General features: G+C 39.8%; 1 protein-coding gene across 1 annotated transcript in view; it reads left to right on the top strand.

Annotated features, from left to right (window-relative positions):
- Positions 1–23,267, top strand: part of ext2 (exostosin glycosyltransferase 2) — a 28,965-nt gene extending 5,698 nt beyond the window's left edge. Inside the window, exons 4-15 of the mRNA XM_086026443.1 lie at positions 480–569; positions 1,231–1,347; positions 1,758–1,953; positions 2,048–2,187; positions 2,832–2,925; positions 8,317–8,448; positions 13,796–13,985; positions 17,007–17,173; positions 19,328–19,471; positions 19,877–20,005; positions 20,478–20,560; positions 21,622–23,267. Of these exons, the coding sequence (XP_085882569.1) occupies positions 480–569; positions 1,231–1,347; positions 1,758–1,953; positions 2,048–2,187; positions 2,832–2,925; positions 8,317–8,448; positions 13,796–13,985; positions 17,007–17,173; positions 19,328–19,471; positions 19,877–20,005; positions 20,478–20,560; positions 21,622–21,760 (1,621 nt within the window). The 3' untranslated portion in view covers positions 21,761–23,267. The remainder of the gene's footprint in view (positions 1–479; positions 570–1,230; positions 1,348–1,757; positions 1,954–2,047; positions 2,188–2,831; positions 2,926–8,316; positions 8,449–13,795; positions 13,986–17,006; positions 17,174–19,327; positions 19,472–19,876; positions 20,006–20,477; positions 20,561–21,621) is intronic.
- Positions 23,268–23,704: the final 437 nt, after the last annotated feature.

Raw genomic sequence — 23,704 nt, 5'->3', positions numbered from 1 at the left:
TAATATCGTTAATGTCGATTAAATGGGCTGACTGATTAATGGGTCAGGCGCTAGTATTTCCTAATAACATATAAAAGCCCTTATTTCAATGTCTCACATAAGCATAAAACTACATCCATATATTTGGCCCTCTGACTCTTGTACAATCTCTGGGAATAAGATTTTTATAGCAATTTCAAAGGTACCCTTCGACATGACTTTTGCTCCATTTCCTCTCGCGAAATTTACCTACATATGAATATAGCATTCAAAGTACGCTGGCCGATGCCAGTTCTTTAAATTTGGGCGAAGTTAAGCATCTCCTCTCTTGTTTCATATTTCACTTTAGCCTTCGTCCAGGAAAGCAACACCAATCTATTTGTCTCGTTGCCAGAAGCAATTGATGTTTGATTATTTGCTTAATCAGTTAATTGGCATTGTTTTGAATCTTGGTGATATCGTTGCATCAAGTTGTCTTTTGTTTTTTTTTCTTTTTTAAGGTGGAATAAGGGGATGAATCATCTACTTTTTAACATGCTGCCAGGGGGCCCACCAGACTACAACACTGCTTTGGATGTGCCCAGAGACAGGTAGCTTGAGAATAAACAATCTTTCTTTGCCATTTTTGCTATATACTTGATATCATATTGTCAGCAGCACTCGGGGGGGGCAGCACCAAAGTGCATGTCCGTAGGTGCAACATAAGCTCAGAGATGAATGTGTTTGTTGAAGTGTCCAACGGCATCCTCAGATGATCTCCTTTTGTAAAGATTCAAAAAAAAAAAAGTTCTTATAGTGGAGTGTATAGTAGGTTGGCACAGCGCCAGAAAATGATTGATGGTGTGGACCCTAATGCTTTGGCTGGATCACACAGTCGAAGCAGAACACACATGTAAAAAATTATTTCCAGAAGGTGAAGTATATATTTACAAATAGCTACAAATAGATATCCTCCACATTAAAGTGATGGTTGGTGGTTTAATGTGAGATGATGAACAATATCTTTAGATGTAAAGAATTTCCTGAGCTCATCCAGAGAGTCTATTTGGCATTCGGCTTTATCAGAACCAGGTGCGGGGGGTTTTCAGTGTATTGTCTTTTGCCTTTTGAGTTGAAAGAAATACCAGAAATACCTGATCACTCAAATGAACACTTGACTCTACACCGTTAGTAGCCAACAGAGCAATTTTTGCAAGCGTGTATTTTTGTGATCAAATCCTTTGTGTTGGGCCGCTTTGTCTTTGTTTTCAGAGCGCTTCTGGCTGGAGGCGGCTTCTCCACATGGACCTACCGACAAGGCTACGATGTCAGCATCCCAGTTTACAGCCCCCTCTCTGCTGATGTTGAGCTGCCCGAGAGACAGCCCGGGTGAGCTCATTGCGATGGTGCTCTGTGCCGGTGCGCCTGGAGCTGTGGTTACCTTCAATTTCAAAGATAACTGTCGAGCTGATCATTGGATGGAGTTGGGCAGTCTGCAGTAAGGCATGACAACGATGTACAAAAGAGCAGAAAAAAAAATGGAATAATGCAAACCGGTTTGGCTTATGGTAGAAATCTGATCCATGCCATGACTCATGAACACGACAACTCCGAGAACACGGACGTATGATTTAATCATTGCTTCACTTCACCTATGACGATGTCGTAAATAAACCTTGTGATGAGGTTACGTTTTCATCCTGATCCAATGTGCAGCAATTGTGTGATGTTAAGACCCTGTGACTGAACTCAAGTCGTTGTGATCAGTCATTTTCAATCTCTGGTCTTCACTCTTCCAGGCCTCGCCGCTACTTCATCCTGTCGTCACAAACAGCCATTCACCGCGAGTACCGGGCTGAACTTGAACGCCTGAAGGAAGAAAATGGCGAGGCTCTGCTCCTTTTGGACAAGTGTAGCAACCTCTCCCAGGGAGCTGCCTCGGCTCGAAGGCGCTGTTACAAGGGGCAGGTGTACGACTACCCGCAGATCCTGCAGGTAAGCACAGCTGCATGCAAATGTCGCTTTTGAAACATTCAAGTTGTCACTGACGGATAATCAATGTGAAACACATCTTCCAATGTCCCTGCAGGAATCCTCCTTTTGTGTGGTGCTGAGGGGTGCACGTCTGGGTCAGGCTGCCCTGAGTGATGTGCTGCAAGCTGGTTGCGTCCCTGTCATCCTCGCTGACTCCTACATTCTTCCTTTTTCTGAAGTTCTTGACTGGAAAAGGTCAGTCTCATTTAGGGACGTGCAATTCATCGAAATTCAGTCACAATTACGATTAGTACACACCACGATTACATAATTGGCATAATCGTAAAAAACGATTATTAACATTTAGATCCAACGTACGGTTTGTCTACACAAAGAAATCATACTTGAATTTATGCATTTGCACCACCTTTTTTGTTTTATAATAACTAATTTTATACATTTTGTTTGTTCCAAAAGGAACTTACTTATCGTCGCTGTCATGTGAAAAACACTTATCTCCATTTTTTGTCATTTTCTTATTTTGTCCTGAATCATGTTTACGCGTTACAGAAATCGCATTAAAGTGAATTTAACTAATTAAATTAATTTCAAAAGTTTCCAAAATTGGAGATAAGTGTTTTTTCACAGGACAGTGACGTCATATTTATTTGTCTTTGTCTTTATATTTTTTACGTTTAAACATTTTCTTGTTTTATACCAAAAAAGAAATGATCGTTTGAATAATCGTGACTTCAATGACTACCAAAATAATCCAGATTTTTTTTTTTTTTTCATAATCGAGCAGCCTTAGTCTAATTCACACCAGCCTCCATTCAAAATGAAAGAACTTAAGTAGCCCGCTCTTTACTCACTAGCGTTTTGTTGGTTATCTGGCACAGAGCATCGGTGGTTATCCCAGAGGAGAAGCTCTCTGAGATGTACACCATCTTGAAGAGTATTCCGCACAGACAAGTGGAGGAGATGCAGAGACAGGTATTCCTGTCACAGTGGTTTGACACCTTTGCTTTGTATTTAGCAGCATTTTCACGGAGTCACGCTTCAATCGTAAATGAAAAATATTGTCGTCGGACAGGCAGCATGTCGTACTTGTGATATGCTTCTGCGTTAACCAATTATGAACGGGAGCGCATTACCGCGTTTCTACCACTAAAGCCGGGAGCGCTGTTGCGTGTTTCTCTCTTTAAAGCCGGGGAGCGTATACGTCGTTTTCTTTTTTAAATCCGATTCTCGGTTTCTTAGCCAATCAAATACATCAGAATGCACGTGTGACGATATGAATTATTTTGTAGGTGGCGAAAATGTCAGGTCTTCAAGGGTGACCCCAGAGACGACCGTAGGTTTGAGAGCGATGTCTCACGAGGGGCTTCAGGCTTTAATGGGTTGAAGAATGCAAGCACACAAGTGTGTGTTCGCCTGAGCAGCTAAGCTGGCGCAAACACAACATGAGAGGTGGCCTGCCCCGTTTAAGGCTTATTTACATGATCTCGACCACTGATGGCGACGGTTGCTACGCTGTCTCATCACTGCACTCGTAGCATGAGTTTGAAGCTTTTATTAGAACAATTTATGGCTGCATATTGTTGCATTAAATGCCAAAACAGAAATTCTTACTGATATTAGTACCAGATTGTCAATTTCATTCTTCTTGTCTACATTTTAAAATGGCTAGCAGACATCCAATTTGATGTCTTCATTGATTTGGTGTATCCACCACAATAAACAAAGAATTGATGCTCTTTATTCACTTATGTCAACTCCAATCCATTTAGCCATTATACAATTAAATACCGGTACTCCTTTTTAAACTATGAGCTGCGTTATGAGTGATGGGCGTCAATCTTTACAAGATCTGAAACATGGCAAGATTACACTGTCCAAAGGCCCACGTGAACGGAGAATAAACCCCAGTGAGCTGTGTACCACCAGACAAGGGCTTAAAAACAACCAATTCTTTTCATCCGCATAACTGCAAACATCTGTGCTGCTTCTGTTAAGTTTGATGATGCTAGATCTAATATAAATGTGGCAAAGGACCTCCGTGTTCTCTAAAGAATCTAAACAAAACAGTGTACGGTCAAAATTCTGTCAGCAATGTAAAGAAATTGACAATATTATTCATCTTAGATTACATTACATTTAGAGCCTCGTTAGGGTTGCAATTGATCAGTTTCACCAGCAGAGGGCTCACAAGTCTGTGGATTGAATGAAACTTCATTTGTCCGAGCTACGTTGGAATAGTGTTCTTATTCAATGAGTGTTTTGAACTGGTTTTGTTAACCAAATGGGACTTTGGAAGTGCTATTCTATTGTTAGGCCTTGTCTAATTGAACCATTTCAATCGTTTATAATTCATTTGTATTAGTTAACCAAAATATCTTCGCTTTAGGATGGATTATCATCTTGTGGTGAGTCTTCAGATGTCAATTGTCATCTTTTGGGGTTTTTAATCACACGTGTAGACGTGATGATGCACAATATATTTTTGTCAAGCTGATACCGATAAATTCCTTTTTCTCGAGGAAAATGCTGAAACTGATAACCAATAACTTTTCTATGTTTTTTTTTTTCTAATTTTGAGATGACTGTAGTTTGTGCATACCTGGAGGAAAGAATTACTCAAAGATTTGTCCTGAATATGGCGTCTCTCTTAAAACAAAAATCAAACGCAAATGTGTTTGTAGAATTGCATGTTTATTTTCTTTCTGTGTTTTTAAAGAAAATATTTTGTTTTAGCCATGCCTCAGGTCATAATAAAAAGATTAAAAATGAATGTTCTATATAGACCTATCGTACAACCGCATTGATCACCTCCTAGTGTTGTTTCGTTGTTTTACTTTACTGAAATAATGACTCCAAGTCACTCTACTGGATGTGTATGGGAGATACACATCCAGTATAGTTTAACGTTCTCATCCAGCCACTGTGCGGTCAGACCTGAGCTAACATCACACATCCATAAATCAGCTGTAACTGTCGTCCTTATTTCCATCTATCGGTGTTCGCAAGAGAACGTCATGTCACGTTTTGCTGGCAAACAACCCCGGCCCCCGCACACAATATTAGCGGCTCCGAAGTACAACCCAATCAGAGCGGCAAGTGCTTTATTAGCCGACAAAAGTCAGTGTCCTCGACGATGGTAAAGGGTTGGTTGTCAAGCGCCCGCAATGTCCATGATGAATTCTCGCGTTGTCACGATATGAACATTTGAACTTCAATACTATTCATGCATAAATTCCTCGATACCCCTTATGAGTTTCTCAGTTTTACAGATGAACCACAAATGTTGAGTATATAACAAACGTTAGGACAAATATTAAAGTACAAGCATCTAACATTTCTTAATATGTCATGATTCCTAATTTCGACATGTTACGGGCCAAAGCAGTAACTGAATCATAATTAATGGTTGGGCATTTTCTGCACTGTCAATTTGAAATAATGTCTTATTTTGATGGATGGAGGAAAATGTTTTTTTATGCCATTACCATATTTTACGGACCATTGGGTGCACCGTATTATCCGGTGCGATATGAATGAACGGGTCTATTAAAAACGAAAAAAAAAAAAATCATACACAAGACCGGTCCAGACCATAAAGTGCATGTTTTGTAAGCTGAAAATGTGCATTGTAAGAAAAAGAAATGCAACAAATGCATAACTGAGCACTGCATACAGCACAGCCCTGTATAGTTTGACGACTCACCGTGGCATGGAAGCCTCGCCGCGAAAATAGATCATCGACGCTTTTATCCATACATCGGGCGCACCGCATTACAAAGCGCACTGTCGCTTTTTGGAGAAAATTTGAAGGATTTTAAGTGCAGCCCTAATGTATTTGTTTCTTTTAAAATCAAGAAATTTAACGTCAACATTTGACGATGGAGTTGGAATGTAAAAGGCAAAAAGTGCATTTGAGTGTGAGACCACAGGTAAAAGTCAAGTGTTAATTAATGTGTAGCACAACATTACTCGCAGTGAGCAGCTGCCATGCGGCTTGGCTGCTGTTTTTGATTAAGTCCAAATCACTAATGATTGCCTGGTTCTCGCCACGGCTCACTCAGTGGCTAGCAGATCGGCTCTATAGGTGCGGTCATCTGTCACATACTCGACAAGTCGACTTAAAGACTTCTGTACTCCCAACTGTTTCTGCTCATGACTTTGACCTCTTCTCTAATGGTTTAAATGGCAAAAGAGAGGGGGCTCTCGAGCTTAGTGCTTTGGTCTGCTATTAGCTCTTCATTAACAATTTGCATATATTTACAGTGAGATGTTTTTTTGATCAACAAATGGGCTTCTTCATCATTTTCTTTTTATTGATGATTTCTTGGTTGTTTCGTTGTTTACAAAGTTTAACAAGGATCAAGGTTTAAAGTTGTACAAGGTTTGTTAAATGTTGCATTTCAAATGGGGGGGACAAAAAGGTTCCTCTTCATTCCAGCTCATAAAAATTTGTGCTGCAATGGGGGAGCGGGAGAGCTGTGGGTCATTCCCTCAGGCCAGCACAGTTTTCTTACATCCTCCTCCCAGTCAGAAAAGAAAACTTTCATCACCGGCTGATTTATGAAGTGTTGGGATTCCCCCAGGAGATTGTCTGTTTGGATTTTCCTCACCGCTCTTTAAAAATAAAAACTGCATTTAACGTGTGCGTAAAGATAACCTTACAATTTAGCTAGCGATACAAACAGTGATTAATGACCAGTAAAAAAAATTGTGACTGTGAACATTTCAAGTGGAAATCAACCCAAACATTTTTTTTTTTTCAAGAATATGTTCACAGCAGGCCCACTAGTTGAAACACGGCATTCTGATTAATATTGTGTATGCGGAAGGGGTGGATTTGGGATTTTGGCTCAGGTAAGGACCAATCACGGCCTGAGCAGTTGTGATGTCATTTTCAGTTGACAGATGTGATAAAATGGCCGTGCCAAGAGATGGCTAAAAATGGGTGGATTAAGGTGTGGAGACGTTTTTGCATTTAAGTATGATCGTTTTGATGAAACCGTAGATGAGAAAGACGACACCTACAAAGTTTCCATTCATCTGTCTGACGTATGTAAGAGCTCTGTGAGCCTAAACTAGCTGGTTTAGCACGCCAATAGACGGTCAAATACTTTGTCGGTTCTGCATTTAATTGATTGATTGATTCGAAAAAAAATGATCAATAAAGTGATCGATTAGACACCATGGAGACTAGTCTTGAAACAACACCATTTAAAACAGCGATCGTGATTGAAGCATAGACATTGATACAAAGGGTTGAACATTTAACATAACATCATCTAACAGTACATCGATAAATGAGTCTATATATACTATAGAGAACATTTCTGGTCGCGAGCGAGTGTCCCCCCCCATTACAGTGACTTGGGACTTGCTTGAGACTTGAAGGTTACGATGTGAGACTTACTTGGGAGTTGCACTTATTTATGTCACTTACTCCCTCCCACCTCTGATTTATAACCATAGAAGGTGAACTTTCAGAGGCCTGTGGAATTGGTGCATTTAGCTAATATGATAACATTAAGATATGGCTGATGACATCGCAATGTAGTAGAAAGCTATTTTCAAATCGCAAAGGCTGCATTTTGGGAGTAAAAAAAAAGGAAAAAAAAGAACACTGTTACATTTCGGTCAGTCGGTTGGCTTTATTTTTCTTAATAAATATATATTTATATAAAGTAGATAATTTCTGTTCAAGCACTGAATTTATCTAGATACAAGTGCAGTCCACGTTTACACATTGTTACATCAAACGATGAAGTGATAAAGCCACATATTTGTTTGCGTTATTATTGCAATCTAATTTATGACTTACTGATTTATGTTTCTAAGACACAGTTGGTGTTGTGAATGCTTTAAACATTGCAAGTCAAAGCGTTAACAACGATGAATTGAAGTAGATAAACTCATCTCAATTCATGGTTCATTTGCCTTTATTTTGGCACAATACTATTCTAAAAAAAACATTTTTGTATACTAAATCTGATTTTGTTTATTCTAATACAAATTATCTTATTGCCTTGTGTTTGTCCAAAAATACAGGACCTTAAAAAAATTGCAATACAGTATTGATGGGAAAAAAAATTCTAAATCATTGAACGCTAGATTGTTTTTTTCCTTGCACAAAATACCACTTAATGAATTGTCATTACCTCTTTATATATTTAAAAAAAAAAGGAATTAATTTAATTCAGTCAAATGGACTAGAAAATGCCGGCACGGTGGCCGACCGGTTAGCACATTGGTCTCATAGCCTTCGTGTGTGGAGTTTGCATGTTCTCCCCGTGCCTGCGTGGGTTTTTCTAGCTATCTTTAATTGTTTTTATTTTTTTTTTTATTTTACTTGTTTATTTATTTTTGTAGGCACGCTGGTTCTGGGAAGCATATTTCAGCTCCATGAAGACCATTGGCCTGACTACGCTCCAGATCATCAATGACCGCATCTACCCATATGCCGCACATACATACGAGCAGTGGAACAATCCGACTGTCGTGGTATGTAGCTGTTCAGTCTTGATATTTACATGCACCTTGATTATAGTGACCTAAGTTTTAAATTATTGATTCAAAAAATGTGGAGTTTTTTTAAAGACAATTTTTCTGTGATATAACAAAGGTTACCACTACTTTATTGATTAGGTTTTTTTGGGGTTTTTTTGTTGTTGTTTTTTTAAGATGCTGATTGTGACAGTACATACAATTCAATCAAAAACAAAGGTCTAAAGCACATCTTAACTTACCAATATTTGCCCCACACCTGTGAGACGGCGGCGCATTTCCTGTGCGCAACCCTCAACAGGTCACCTCGCGGATTTTCTGTTTACTGTTCCAAAAATCTTTGATTAGTGAAGCCATTCTTTGTTTGGTTTGGTTGTATGCTTTCGGTCATTGTCATGCCGAAAGCTGAAATGTGTTTTCAGCTTTCTTCCAGATACTTAATGTTTGAGTGCCCGACGACTCTGATGTTTGGAGACTAAATTAATCCATTGTGACTCAAGCCCCAGTTTTAGAAAAGTTGCCCCAAACCCCTGTCACCATGCATGCGCCACTTTGCTTATTATCTACTTTTTTTGTAATGTGCAGCGAATGCATATGATAAGTTCAAACTGTCTCATCTAACCGTAACACACTTTTGAAACTGTGTATATGTTTTGGGGGGGAAAAAATTGCAGATCCTAGATTTTTTTGGCGGGTAGAATGAAGAATAGAGATCATTGTCACATGTGGTAAACAACTAGTGCTCGCCAAAAATATTCTGCAATGACTTTAATGTTGCTGTCGGCCTCTTGGCAGCCATTCTGACCAGTTTTCGTCTCGTGTTTTCATCAGTTAAGAGAACTAAACTTCTCGGCCATGTCACTTTTGTGCCATGTTTATCTTCCATTTGTTTATTATGATGGTCCCAAGTTTACTTTGAACATGACTTGAAGAAGTATTTAACCCTTCAAGCATCTGAGGGACATTTAATGCCATTCAGTTTTTTATTTTAACTTTTTTTTTCTTCTTCAAATAAGAAGAAATTCTTATTCTTCAAATAAAAACAGTGCTTGGCAAAATGTTAGACCGCAAAAATGAGAGAAGCTTAAATGTGAACACTTTCAGTTTCAGTAAGCTCTTAAAGCGGAAGTCAACCCAAATGTGTTTTTTTCAAGAATATGTTCCCAGCAGGCCCACTAGTTGATACACGGCATTCTGATTAATTTTGCGTTTGTGGAATATAAGTTAAGCAGCAAAATGTACTCGTTTTTAGCCATCTCAGGGGGCGGCCATTTTGTCTTCTGTCGACTGAAAATGGCATCACAACTGCTCACAAAGACCATTCACGGCTGACCTCATTTATGAACCTGAGCCGTGATTGGTCGTTGTGAGCAGTTGTGATGTCATTTTCTGTCAACAGAAGACAAAATGGCCGCCCCCAGAGATGGCTAAAAATTTGTGGATTAACACTTATTCCACAAACGCAATATTTATCAGAATGCCCTGTTTCAACTAGTAGGCCTGCTGGGAACATATTCGTGAAAAAAAAAAACGTTTGCGTTGACTTCCACTTTAAGGCATTGGACGAATAAAGAATTTCAAACTGAATCCACCCGTTTCAACCCCAATTAGAGCCAGCTCAATGGGCCCTATCAGAAGTCGGAAATTTTCAAGCATAACATTCATCCACAAAAACACAGTTTTTACTTTCTTGAATTTGAGTAAATGTTTTGACATCTTAGTAATAATGTGCTTTATTATTTAGTCCGGTTTGTCAAAAGAGTAAAATTAAAGAAGTATGTAAAATAATTATGATATTTGAGCATTTAAACAGAATTTCTTGTAAAGAACCTTTCCACGGATGGCTAAAAGCTTTTCCAGAAACATGAAAATATGTATTTTAACAATTTAGGGCAGCAGCATGTGAATTATTGAGTTCACTTGGTGAGACAAACTAGTTTGATCAAAGTGTGTAACGCTCAAAATCCGTACAGCTTCTGTTTCCATACACCCAGTGGAAGTGATTTCCAAGCATTTTATTCTACCTCAAAACATGAAAACATTTTTGAAAGCTATTATTCCTTTATAGAACCAGAAGGAAAACAAATATTAGGTTGTTAGAAAAATAGCTGTGCATTTTTTCACTGAAAAGAAATTTGTATATTTACAGAAATATGCCTGACGTTTTCCATTGACTCTCAGAATTAGAATGCAGTATTTAATTGTATGACCACCGTTTTTGTTTTGTTTTGTTATTTTTGCAATTTATTTAAAAAATGCACAAAAATTAGAGTACATACAGTATAATACAATAATTTGTGGGAAACTCCCCCCCAGCAAAATTAAAACCATCAGCAAATAAACAAAGAAAGCAAAACATAGTTAGAGATAGTCAATACAACATTGGTAATATATGACCTGCTTACGCATACAGATCACTGACAACATGATTGTTCCTGTGAACCAGCTCAGGAACATTGGGCGACATAACACCTAATTCACAGTGTATGCCATTGTGTTTTTTGTATCACCGCACGAGTCGTGTGTTAGCATTGTACACCTAACAGGCTCAGCAGTAATTCTACATGAGGAGGATGCCTCCGTTGCGGTGGGAGAAAAAGTCCCTGCAGTCTGTTTGTGAACGCTAGGATGGGTGTTACTGTTTAGCATTCATGTGGTTGTGAAAGTTTGTGGCTACGCGCAGCTCGGCAATGCAGCTCGGCAATGCAGCTCGGCAATGCAGCTCGTATCTTTGGGGCTGTTACTCAGCCTGGTCTTTCTTGTCTTAAGTCAGCGGGGAGTCACGATTGTCAGATGTGTGTGCGTTTGTCTAGGGGTGCTTTGAACCAAGTCTGGCAGGTGTACAGGAGCGGGACTGTGCTTTTCACGTACTGTTGTACAAAATTATTAGTTGTTCAGTAGAGAAGTGCTGTGTCTTTCCACATTTGCTCTTTGTTTCCCCCCCTTCATTCAGATTTGTCCCGGCTCAGAGCTTCATTGTGTCATTGTGTCGAGCTAAAGATATTTGATTGTTCATGTCTAAGATGGGAGCTGAAGTGTTTTAGGGATCAATTCAGTGAATGAACGGTGAGAAGAACTTGAACAGAACAGAAAATAAATCAGCCAGAGAATCCCCCCCCCCCCTGCCAACTCCTCCGACCCCCTCACCTCATGTAGTCTTTTAGGCTGGTAATTGAAAGCACATTTTCCAGAGTTGCTGGTGCTGTTCGACTGGGGTTTCAGAATGGAGGACAGGCTGCTTTTTGTTTGGGACTCGTGAGTAAAGGGTTTACTCTTAAGGTTGAGGCCTCTCAGTCTTTAAGATGTTTTGGTCTATACAACTGTGTTTTGGCTATCAATTAAGCTGTGGAGTAAATTGAGACATTTTCCACATTGATAACCATCTTAAAAGTAAGGAGTACACATGTTGGTTTTCTGTTTGCACTTCACATTGAAGTTTTAAAAATGATTCTGTCTTATACTAATTTGTAGATGAGTACCGGAGTCAACCCAAACAATTACAAAAAAATTGCCGTCCTAATATTGACACTGCACCATGTGTTTAAACTTTTTGTCCGAATCTTGTTGCTTTTGAGCATAAGGGCCTACTTTATGTTTGTGTAAGGTAGTTAGCCAATAGTGTTCAAAAATAGAGCTAGTATCCTCATAAAATTCCATGTAAATGTCAAACTCTGCTTGTTGTTTCTTATCATTGATTGGCCTGCCAGTCTCCCTCTTAGAATGTGTTGCAGACGTAAATTTACAGATAATAAATAAGTGTCCGTGTATTTTGCATAATGGGAAGATCAATTTCCAAGAATCCAAAACTTATATTAAACTGGAAAGACTATTCAGCTGTTGGGTCTGTCAGAAATTGTTAATCTTACAGATGTCTAATTTATTTAGTTTGACAAATGACTTAACTGGTTCCTGTATTGAATGTGTGTGTCCTTCTATGTGTTACTTTAATTATTTGCCCATTTACGTGTCTGACAATGTGAGAACAACCACATGGAAGTTTCCACTTGCCAGTAAAGGCAGTTGTTACTGGTGCATTGGTAACGGATGTTGTATAAAAAGGCTGTGGCTGTCTTTGACTTGGCTTGATGTTGTGGAAGGTGCCATATTATCGTAGAATCGCGCTTTATATGTACTTTAAGAGTGCCACAGATTTATTGCCCTTTTTCCACAGCTTTTCACTGCAACCGGAGTGGGAGACTTTTTCATTTTGATGTGATCCCAACAGCCGTGACGCTTGTTTACATGTTCTCGTCTGGCCTGCCTGTGTTGGAATATTATTCAAGATCGTTTGTATTGCTGGACCATGTTACTTTCCATCTTATGATAAAATTGAATAATGATCTGTGTTTGGTACATCAGAAAGCTCACCTGTTGGGGTCAGTGAAAGTCCCACATTTTATAGGCCATTTTAATGGGGAGCAATGAAAGAAGAGTACAACTTTGAAGGTAGTCAGACAGTTGTTGTTAACTACCTGGCAAAATCGCATCACTTGTTTTCCAAATGTCAACCGCCTTTCTTTTCTTGAACCGCATTGTCTCTTGGTTCTCGACCCCATCACTCGAGTGCCACAAGGCCGGTAGATATTTCAGATGAAACAATTTCACATCGAGTCTTCTTGTCATGGTCTCATGCATCTGTAAGTTTTATGTGATGGACTGGGCCCAACGTTTTTTGCCCAGCCTGTTGGCCCTCGTGAGTATTGAATGATGGTTGCATGCAAATAAAATCCATTGTTTGAAAACCATTGCAGTTGATGTCACCGTTTTGTGGAGTCTTAAAGTGAAGTCAACCCAAATATATTTTTTTCAAAAATATATCCTATTCAGGCCCACTAGTTGAAACAAGGCATTCTGATTAATATTGTGTGTGTGGAATAGGAGTTAATCCACCCGTTATTAGCCATCTCTGGGGGCGGGAGTTTTGTCACTTCTGTTGACTGAAAATGACATCACAGATGCTCAGGGTTCAGGTAACGACCAATCACAGCTCACCTGTTTTCTGACGCTGAACCATGATTGGTCGTTATCCAAGCTCTGAGCATCTGTGATGTCATTTTCGGTCGATAGAAGTGACAAAATGGCCTCCCCCTGAGATGACTAAAAAGGGGTGGATTTTGCTGCTTAGCTCATATTCCACAAACGCAATATTAATCAGAATGCCGTGTTTTGACTAGCGCGCCTGCATATAACATTCTTGAAAAAAATGTTTGGGTTGACTTCCCTTTGCTGCAAATCATCGCAAAACATCCATGTGTGACACTATAGAACCTTTTGCTGACAAATATGTTTATAAAAGTGTAAGACTGTGCGGCTTATGTGTGTCTTTGCCTTCTGCCTTGTCTAGAAGTGGTCCAGTGTGAACAGTCCCCTCTTCTTGCCACTTATCCCACCAAGAGCACCTGGGTTCACAGCAGTGGTGCTGACCTACGATCGAGTCGAGAGTCTTTTCCGGGTCATCACAGAAATTTCAAAAGTTCCTAGCTTGGCTAAGCTGCTGGTGGTTTGGAATAATCAGAACAAGAGTCCTCCAGAGGGTGAGTATATTCATTCGCGCATCCACATGACGAGCTGCCCCTTGGTCATGTTAGGTGCACTACGGTAAAACACGGAAGATGTGTGTGAACAAGAGAACGGCTTGCCACTTCTCTATAACAGTTTGAGTTGCAAGAACTTCCATCACTACATTGAGTTTCATGAAGAAACAACCTAATGTAATGTTTAACTCATTCACTGCCATTGACGAATTGACTCGTCTTTTCACAGTCCAGCCATTCAATCCTAGGAATTTATTTATATATTTTTTTCAAACGTTAGTATTATAAGAGGGTCTGAAAACGTCTGGCAGTGAATGAGTTAAAGAAGAAGTCAACCCCCAAATTTTCTTTACAATAATATGATCTATGCGCCTCCACTAGTCTAAACATGGAATTCCGATTCATATTGTATTCGTGGAATATGAGTTAAGCATCAAAATCCCCCGTTTTTTAGCCATCTTGGGTGGGGGGGTTTGCCACATTCTATCGACTGAAAATCATAATGCCGTGTTTACACTAGTGGGGTTGCAAAGAACATATTTTAAAAAACATTTCTGAGTTGACTTTCTCTTTAAGAACATCTGAGCCAGCAGCAGACGGTTTGTTGTCGTTGTGTCTTTTGCAACAGGAAGCTTATCATTTCTTGCACCTCTAATGATGTTTTTTTTTTTAACATAGCAATACTAATGGTAAACCACTGTTAACCTGTCATACTCTGCGATTGGCACCATGTCTGATCTTGACCAGAAATCAAACCTGAGTTGACTAATATAATGAAGTAGTGGGAAGACTTTGAAGTGCTCTCTCGCGGCTGCGTGTTTCCTTTTCATCAGAGGCGTCAGCAGCGCCTGGCTGGAGTGGCGTGACCCATTAGAATTAACGAGGGGCCATTGACAGGTCAGACTCTCAAGTCTCAGTCAAGTACATGGGAACTTGAATGGCTGGAGTGTCATGATTACTTTACATTGATCTTATTTTCAAATACCTAGGGTATTTTGTACAAGATTAGCTTCCTATTCCGTTTTTAATATTATTATTATTATTATTATTATTATTATTATTATTAAAGTCAAACATGTACTGTATTCAGAAATAGAGGAAGGGCCTGAGAGGGTTTATTAATATATGTATATATACTAATAGTATACTTGTTTGTACATGTATATTTGTGTATTTACTTTTTTTCCCCCAATTCACACCATGCTTTACAGGTTGTTGTCTTTTGTAGCTTAAAACATGCTAATCGCTAACGTATAACCAACACAGCAGCTGGGAAGAACATAGTTTCTATCCTAAAACTGTGGTTCAAAGGCATTGATTTGATTCGGAGTTAAAGTCAGTCACTGAAATTTGATTCGATTTTTAAGTTTACCAGTAACCATGCCAACTGAATGGATCAAACAAGGCTGAAATCAACTAATAGCCCACAATTGTCCTGCTGACTCTTGCTAGTTTAGAAATAAAGGAAGGTATGACAACACTTGGACAGACGAAAAGAGAAAATTGGTTTCTTATCACAGCTGATTTCTTGCCAACAATGTTTGACATGTTGTCTGACATTGTTTGGCGGCGGTAGAACTCTTCACAGTCTGCCAAGGCCCATTAACGCAATTAATGAGGGGGACACACTGTGTGTCTGATCAGTGTGTGTTGTCGGCCTTGACATGGACCCTTTCCAGGATCTTTAAAATATTCCCCTCATAAAAACACTGTGAGCATTTGCCTCTTGAACAAATTCAACTGGAAGAATTTTGCACTTGCACTGGCCTTACACAGTGATGTCATATTTCCATTGCCTGGCAGTGGTGAATTACATCATGTATGTAGTTCACAGGTGAAGCAATTGTAAATACAACTTGAAGTGGTGCAATGCTGTTAGACACACTTATATACTGTACTAGTGGAAGCAAGTCATGAACCCATTTTAATAAAGTATAAACTTGTTGAAAAATGGCGTGCAAGCTCTTAAGTGGCAGCTAAAATTTTGTTTGTGTTATGGTATTCAGCTACGATCATTTGGATTTAAATATACTGGTAACTTAAAAGAGCAACAGGAAAATAAATGATAAAAAATAATAATAATATAAAATAATAATATTGTTGCTGTCCGGCAAAAAAACTCATATGTCCAAATATCTGTATGGTCAAATTCCTTATATTTCAAAAATCAATTCTAATTGTCCGTCCCTACATCGTCTGTAACTTTTACGCATTTTTAGCCAAATTAAAGCGGTGAAAATAGCAAATAAATTAAAACACAGGTGATACTATTGATACTAAGTAAGTACTTGGATCGGATCGATACTATTGTCCTGAGATCGATACTTTGCTCAAAGCGCCTCCTCTCCCCCCTCTCTCTCTCGCCCAGTGCCTCCTTCTCTAAGTCTCTGCCTGAGTGAGTGACTCAGGCACACTTTTAGTGTCTGGCAGAGAGGGCGAAGGGAGAGTGAGAGAGCGCCCAGAACCTAAAGCAATGGCAGAGCCAAACAAGAAGCGGAGCGCGGTGTGGACTTTTAAAAATTTTTTACAACAACAGAAAAGGAAAAGAAAAGAAAAAAAAAAATATATATATATATATATATATATATATATATATATATATATATATCAGGCTCTGCTGTCCGACAAGTACGTTATAATTCACAGCAGACGCTGGTGATGTCATCTCATGCATCTAATATTTTGATTTTGTCTCATTGGTGAAAAGCATACACAGTAATGGTGAAATACTAGCTTCTGAGGAGACCTAGTGACGGTTCTCGATATAAAAGACACTGTAGTAAAATGCCAGATCTGTGTTTTAAGATCAAAGCTTGTTCCAGTGTTGTATGTATGCCACTCTGAGCAGTGATGTTTGTGCTAAAACACGTCAAGATTCGAGGCTGGTCCACCATTATCATAGACCACTAAAGTTTGGGTCATCAAAGCATTAACAGAGACATTATTGTCTTTAGTAAAAGCCAATTTATTAGATAATTATTGTTATTAAATGATTGCTTTCCTTTCCTTTCCTCTTGTCAGAATCTCTTTGGCCTAAGGTTGGCGTGCCTCTTAAAGTTGTGCGCACCAAAGAGAACAAGCTGAGTAACCGCTTTTTCCCCTACGACGAGATTGAGACTGAAGCTGTGTTGGCCATCGATGATGACATCATCATGTTGACATCTGATGAACTGCAGTTCGGCTATGAGGTGAGCAAGTTTGAAACAACCTGCGCCAATAGTTTCCCATGTTTCTACTGATGCGCTCTGTAACGGCCAGGAAATATTTCCTCGTGATCACAGGCGTAAAAGTTATCGGAGAAGATTAGAGTCACATAACAAGACTTTGACTGCCTGCTGCTCGTGTTTGATGAGTGAGGAATGATGATAGGCGCAGAGCCTACAAAATGTCCCCTGCCCTCACCTGAGTGCATTTAGAAGCAATTTCATAAAATTGTAGCCAGTTTAAGGAGAATTACACAGAATTAGAAGCAGCACGGCAGAAGAGTTGACACTCACGGACTATGGCTTTCGAGCTTAATATTTTGATTTATAAAGCCACCTTTCTGAAAGGTTGCTCCGCTTTTATTCAACCTCTCTCGCCAGTTTTCCCAGTGGAACTGTACATGAAACAAGAATGTGGGTGAAAAAATTCCACCTGCAAAGCTTCAACAGTTAGTGTCCTCAGTTCCCAAATGCTTATTTGACTGTTGTTAAGAGGAAATGTGATGTAACACGGTGGTGACAATGCCCCCGTCCCAGATTTTTGGAATGTGTTGAAAGGCATCAAATTGAAAATGAGTGAATATTTGCGAAATTAAAACCTAAACAATCAAGTTTATCAGCTTGAATATTAAATAACTTGCTTTGTGGGCTATTCAATCAAATATAGGTTGAAAAGGAAATCATTGATTCTGTTTGTATCTATGTTTTACATAATGTCCCATCTTCAACGCAACCCTTTGTAACGCAACTTTATTTATAGTTTTTGTATGTCTGCTTTTACTCACTTGTACAGCAGTTTGACCACTGGTGGTCATTTTTAAGTACTCTTCATTGGAATTTTAGTTGACTCTATTGTCATCAGAAACTCATTACTAATTCTACAGACAGTGTTTTTAACCACCATTTGTCTTACACTTGTAAAAATAAGTTAATGACTTACTATGAAAAAACACACACTCAATCTTCAGGGACAAACAATGAAGTACATCTCACTATTAATACTAAAAACAACAAAACAGTTTGAAGTGGTGTATGTGGTTATTGTAATTTCTCGAGTATAATGTGCTCTCAAATATAATAAGGGCCCCCAAAATCGCCCTTCAAAAAGCTGTTTTCTGTCCCCTCTCTACTCATGTATATTTCTCCTTCAAGTTGCTGGCGTCCATACTCAAAAACTATGTTCTGCAAAGTACTTTCATAGATTGGGATTTGTCATGTTTGGATTCACTTTTTTTTGTGTAAGAATACCTCACGGTTGAGAGGATGAGCAACCGCCACGTAGACAACCTGTCCGCCATGACACATCGTTAGCTGGCTGCTACAGCGCTAAGAGAATATACACAAACATAGAGTGAAAAAAAGACCCGGCTATGCGCCAATGTGGTCCAAAGGTAACCAAACGTAAAAATGACTATGTATGTAGGGGGAAATGTTGATGCGACACACTTATACAAAACACAACATCAGATAAGACGTTTGTTTCATAATCCTTTGTGGGCAGCAAAAAGCATGTTATTGCGGCGCCAAAGAAGAAATATACTGAATGGCTTTGTGATATTAGATAACTGGAGCAATTACAAAAGGTAATGTGGCATTTTACAGTAACATCACATTTAATTGCATCAGACAGCAGACACCATCAGACACAATAAGACTTGGATGCTATCGTTATGCTAGCGTTAGCCTAATGACCATAAGTAAGCACACCACCATTCCCCAAACGGGGAAACTTTGCCTGCTTAGTCCATTATGTTATTAAATGCGGTTTATACTCAAAATTACGGTAAGCTTGAGACTTTCTAATACGAATGCGACAAAGTCTGCTTGTGTCATAGAACTTGAAGTACTCTTGTGTTTTAGTTCTATTGGTCCAATCAACAGGCTACTGTGTGTCTCCACGCTTGTTTTATTGCCCCATACTTTATATAATGTCATAAAATTGGGTTACCACTCATTGCTTTTGACTGTGGAAATGCTAACCATACTGAAGTATTCAAAGAAAGCGTCAGTCATAGTGGCAACAGTGTTATTATTATTATTATTATTATTTGTTGATTTGATTTTGAGATCTGTCATACTTGACTGAATAGTCCCTCTATCTATGGTTGATTTGAGCTTCTATCCTGACACCTTCTACAGGTATGGAGGGAGTTCCCTGACAGGCTTGTGGGTTACCCAGGCCGACTGCACCTGTGGGACCATGAAATGGGAAAGTGGAAGTACGAATCGGAGTGGACCAACGAGGTCTCCATGGTTCTAACGGGCGCTGCTTTTTACCATAAGGTGACTGAGTCGTTTCCACTTTGACAAAGGCTTCCTACCGACCAGGTCAAGCATTCGTTTTAGCGTCACATGATAAAAATGATAATAAAGAGGATGATGATGATGCAGATGTCAGAACTTGTTTTGGGAAGGATGTTTTTTTATTATAAATAGGGATCAAATGACATTTGGTTTAAGTGGGGAGGCAGTTTCCTGTAGACCGCTGTGTGTGGACTATTAAGGTTGGACAGCAAGATTACGTTGATGGACGAGCAGAGCGTTGCAGGCTGGGCAAGGTTATCACGCCTCCTGTCAGCTTACGCACTCGCTGAGTTTGGAAGCCAATTCTACGACGTACTCTTGGGTCATCCAGTGACTGCTTTCTTCTTCTTAATCAGCGTTATCATGTGACTCTTATTGTTGCAGTACTTCAACTACTTGTACACGTACAAGATGCCAGGAGACATCAAGAATTGGGTCGACGCTCACATGAACTGTGAAGATATTGCCATGAACTTTCTAGTGGCCAACATTACTGGCAAAGCCCCCATAAAGGTACATTCATTTCATCGGCTGCTTTGGGGGGGGGGGGGGGGGGGGGTGAAGACAGACAGAGCGGACCAACATTTCTGTGTTCGATCAGTTGTCACCCTGACACTTCACTGCATGGCCGCCCTCATCCAGGTGCCCAAGCTCAAGTCCTGCCTTAACCTCCCTTATCAGGGGCGGTGCGGGGGCGAGAGACTCCCCAGCGAAGCTTACGGAACACTCACTCTGCCACCAAATCACAATCTGCACACACCCCTACGCATTCACCTTGTCGCACCATATCTCACACAGGTCCTTTCAGAAAGTCTTTCGCTTGGCTGTCTTCTCTCCTTCAAACACACACACATCCACACATCCACTGGCCGAGTGTTGGACGGGGCCGAGTCGACTCGTACATCATCACTCTGCATAGGCAACGTTCTCCCTTGAAACTCAACTCACATTTGGAGGTGTGTGTTTTTTTTTTTGTTTTGTGTAGGTGACCCCCAGGAAGAAGTTCAAGTGTCCTGAGTGTACCGCCATCGATGGGCTGTCCCTGGATCAGACACACATGGTGGAGAGGTAATGCAATTAGCCAACTCTGAATTGTATGTTTATTTAATTGTCGACCTGTGATTATTCATTTTGGTCAGGACACGCCAACATTTTAGACCTTGATGCATGTTTTTATATAGATAAAACTCAGAGTACAATGAACCCCTGCAAATTTGCAGATCTGCATTACTGTAGCTAGTTCACTTATTTGCGTGCGGTTTTGTAACTCATTCTCCATTACTTGCAGAAAAATGCACCCATTCACAGTTTTTGTTGTTTTGGGGGTTTTTTTCAAACAAAGAAGCAGTGTGCGCTCGTCCCAGCATAAATCTGTGTAGCTCTGCTCACTTCCAAATTCCATATAATTCTCATATAAATCAGCCACGCAGAAGTTAATCCTTTTGATATGTTGAAGTGGTCATTAGTAGGGATATCCACATCAATTTTGGTGCCAATTGATCACCGTATAAAACGGTAGGGGGCGTGGCCATTCTCCTCATTAACAAGAGGCGTTATTCATGGGGTCACTTATTTCCTAATTTCTCCAAAATGTCTCCAAAATAGAAAATGATAACTCTTTCCATTTTCCTGTTCAAAAAATACATAAAATAAACTTCTTAGTGAAAACATGGCCATTCCGGCCCAAACATCCCTTTAAGTGGAAGTCAACCCAAACATTTTTTTTTTCAAGAATATGTTCTATGCAGGCCCACTAGTTGAAGCAAAGCATTCTGATCAATGTTTGTGGAATATGAGTTACCAAGCAGCAAATGTTTTAGCCATCTCAGGGGTCGGCCATTTTGTCACTTCTCTCGTCTGAAAATGACATCACAGTTGCTCAGGGCTCAGGTAACAACCAATCACAGCTCACCTGTTTTCTGAAGCTGAGCCATGAGCCCTGAGCAACTGTGATGTCATTTTCAATTTGGCATACCATCGTACCGAAGCTTCACAACAATTCTCATCCAAATCCATTCAACAAGTTCATCTTTGAAAAAACATACATACCATTTTTTTTCACCCATTGTATACTTTCCGGTACACTTGAACCCATTTGTGTGTGTGTGTGTGTGTGTGTTCCTCACTAGATCGGAGTGTATCAACAAGTTTGCATCAGTTTTCGGCACCATGCCCCTGAAGGTGGTGGAGCACCGGGCCGACCCAGTTCTCTACAAAGACGACTTCCCAGAGAAACTCAAGAGCTTCCCCAACATTGGCAGCCTCTGACCAGCAAGCCGTCCGTGTTTGGATCCCATCGCAGCTTCAGAAGAGACACACTTGACTCGTGTGACATCGTGTCTTCACTTGTGCTGTGGTTTTTTTTGTTCCCATCACCACTTTTACGTTTAATTTAAATGCTTTCTTACACCTGATGTTAATCATGACTGATCTGGGATCCTCTCTGATCTCCAGCTATTATGGGAACAATGCATGTGTATATTTATGCATCTCAATTTTGCTCCAGGAATGATTAGTAGTGCTAATTTATTACTGTATTCCATATTTACCAGGTTCAAACAATTTGGTGAACTGTACTGGGGGTTGGGATGGAAAAAAACTCATTCTTGCCCATCCGACTGTCTAGCTAATGCTTCTGTGAGCTTCATACAAACACGACAAGAAGTAGTTCCCTGATTTGGCAAAGCTGCTCTCAAAAATCTAATATTTAGATTTTCTGTTGGTCACAAAGTTGTCGAGTTACCAGATTGTTGTCCATGCATGTGATGTCAAATTGCTTGCGTTTGACACATCTTACAGAACAATGTACAGTGGTCCCTAATTTATTGCGCTGGGTTATGTTTCAAAAATTACCCGCAATAGGCGAAATGCACATATGAATGACTCAATTAAGGCATTACAAACACACACACACACACAGTTCCCACCCTTCTAAACGCGAGTTGCTTGGAAATTGGAGAATAAATACAAAGCTGCTGATTATTGGCTGCTTTAATAAATGAATGTGAGGTGCAGAGCGCTCACTGCTCGCAATTTCAGGGCCCTTCTCGATGACTGAACGGAGCATTTGAACAGTGTTCTGAGGATTTTGGGGTGGCGACGAGCTCTAGGGCACCTTTGGAAATATGCGCCTCTATGTGCTCCAACTGGGGGGACAGTGCGTCAAGCAGTCCAGCTGGAAATGTTTCAAGCATGAGCTTGATTGCTTTCTAACAAAGGCTGCGTTCAGAAATTAATGAGAAGTGAGAACGCTTTGCCTCTCCGAACACACACTCTCATAGTGCACGGTGTCAGTGAATTTGCGAACGTACCCCCTAATATTCATGGTCTGCTTTGGTCTCAGTAAAACAAATTTTCCCTTTAAAAAAAGGTATTTGTTGGGTCCAACTTAGAAGGAAAAAAATAGCAAGAAACCCAGCAAAATGGCAAAGTAAAACTGCAATACAAGAAGTTGGGGTCACAAATGAAAACCTGCAATAGAGTGAAATTGCAAACCGCCAAGTTGCAAGGGAACATCATACTGACATGTTCTGAATCGTCGTATACAGTTGTTGGTGCAATGTTATTTATCCAGTTATTTTTGTGTCTGGATGTCTTTTCTATCATTTATTCATTAGATGTTCAAGAATTTTAGGTGTTACCGTTGCCTTGCAATGCCTTTTGTTTTATTTTGATGTCCGTGAGGTCATTGTAGTTGATTGACATTTTATGACAGATAGTGTGTATTCCTAACTTTGTAATATAAAATAAATTGAAAACTCCATGAACAAGTCTGCTTTAGTTGTCATCTTGCCCTTTTCCTTCGTCGCGTAAACAATTTTGATTGTTGAAAGGTGACATAAGTTTTATTTATATTTTGATATCCGCCTTTACTTGGAATCTGTGAAAGTCCAAATCAGCCTCCATGACATTGTCCCCCGCCCTCGCCTCCCCCATTTTGTCACCTGTTGTTAATATAGGCTGCCTAATCCACAGTGTTCAATGTCAGCAGTTCAAAAGACTGCAGTTCATATTTTTGTCATCTTCATTTGGTGTCACACTCTTGCCGGCTGTGCAATGTCATTTCATGACTCGGGTCCCTTCAAAGGTACCGAAATGGGAGGAGACAATATCTGGGGTTTAGGTATACAATGCAAATTCATAGTTTATGGACCAGCAGTTTCTAATAACTGTCAAGACCTGGGAACTTCCTCAACACTGGGGGGAAAAAAA

This window comes from Filicampus tigris, chromosome 3 (assembly GCF_054856515.1).
Source record: "Filicampus tigris isolate MCC_2025a chromosome 3, RoL_Ftig_1.0, whole genome shotgun sequence".
NCBI classification, from domain to species: Eukaryota; Metazoa; Chordata; class Actinopteri; order Syngnathiformes; family Syngnathidae; genus Filicampus; species Filicampus tigris.
The sequence above is the reverse complement of the archived record's forward strand: the minus strand, read 5'-3'. Positions and strand labels throughout refer to the sequence as shown.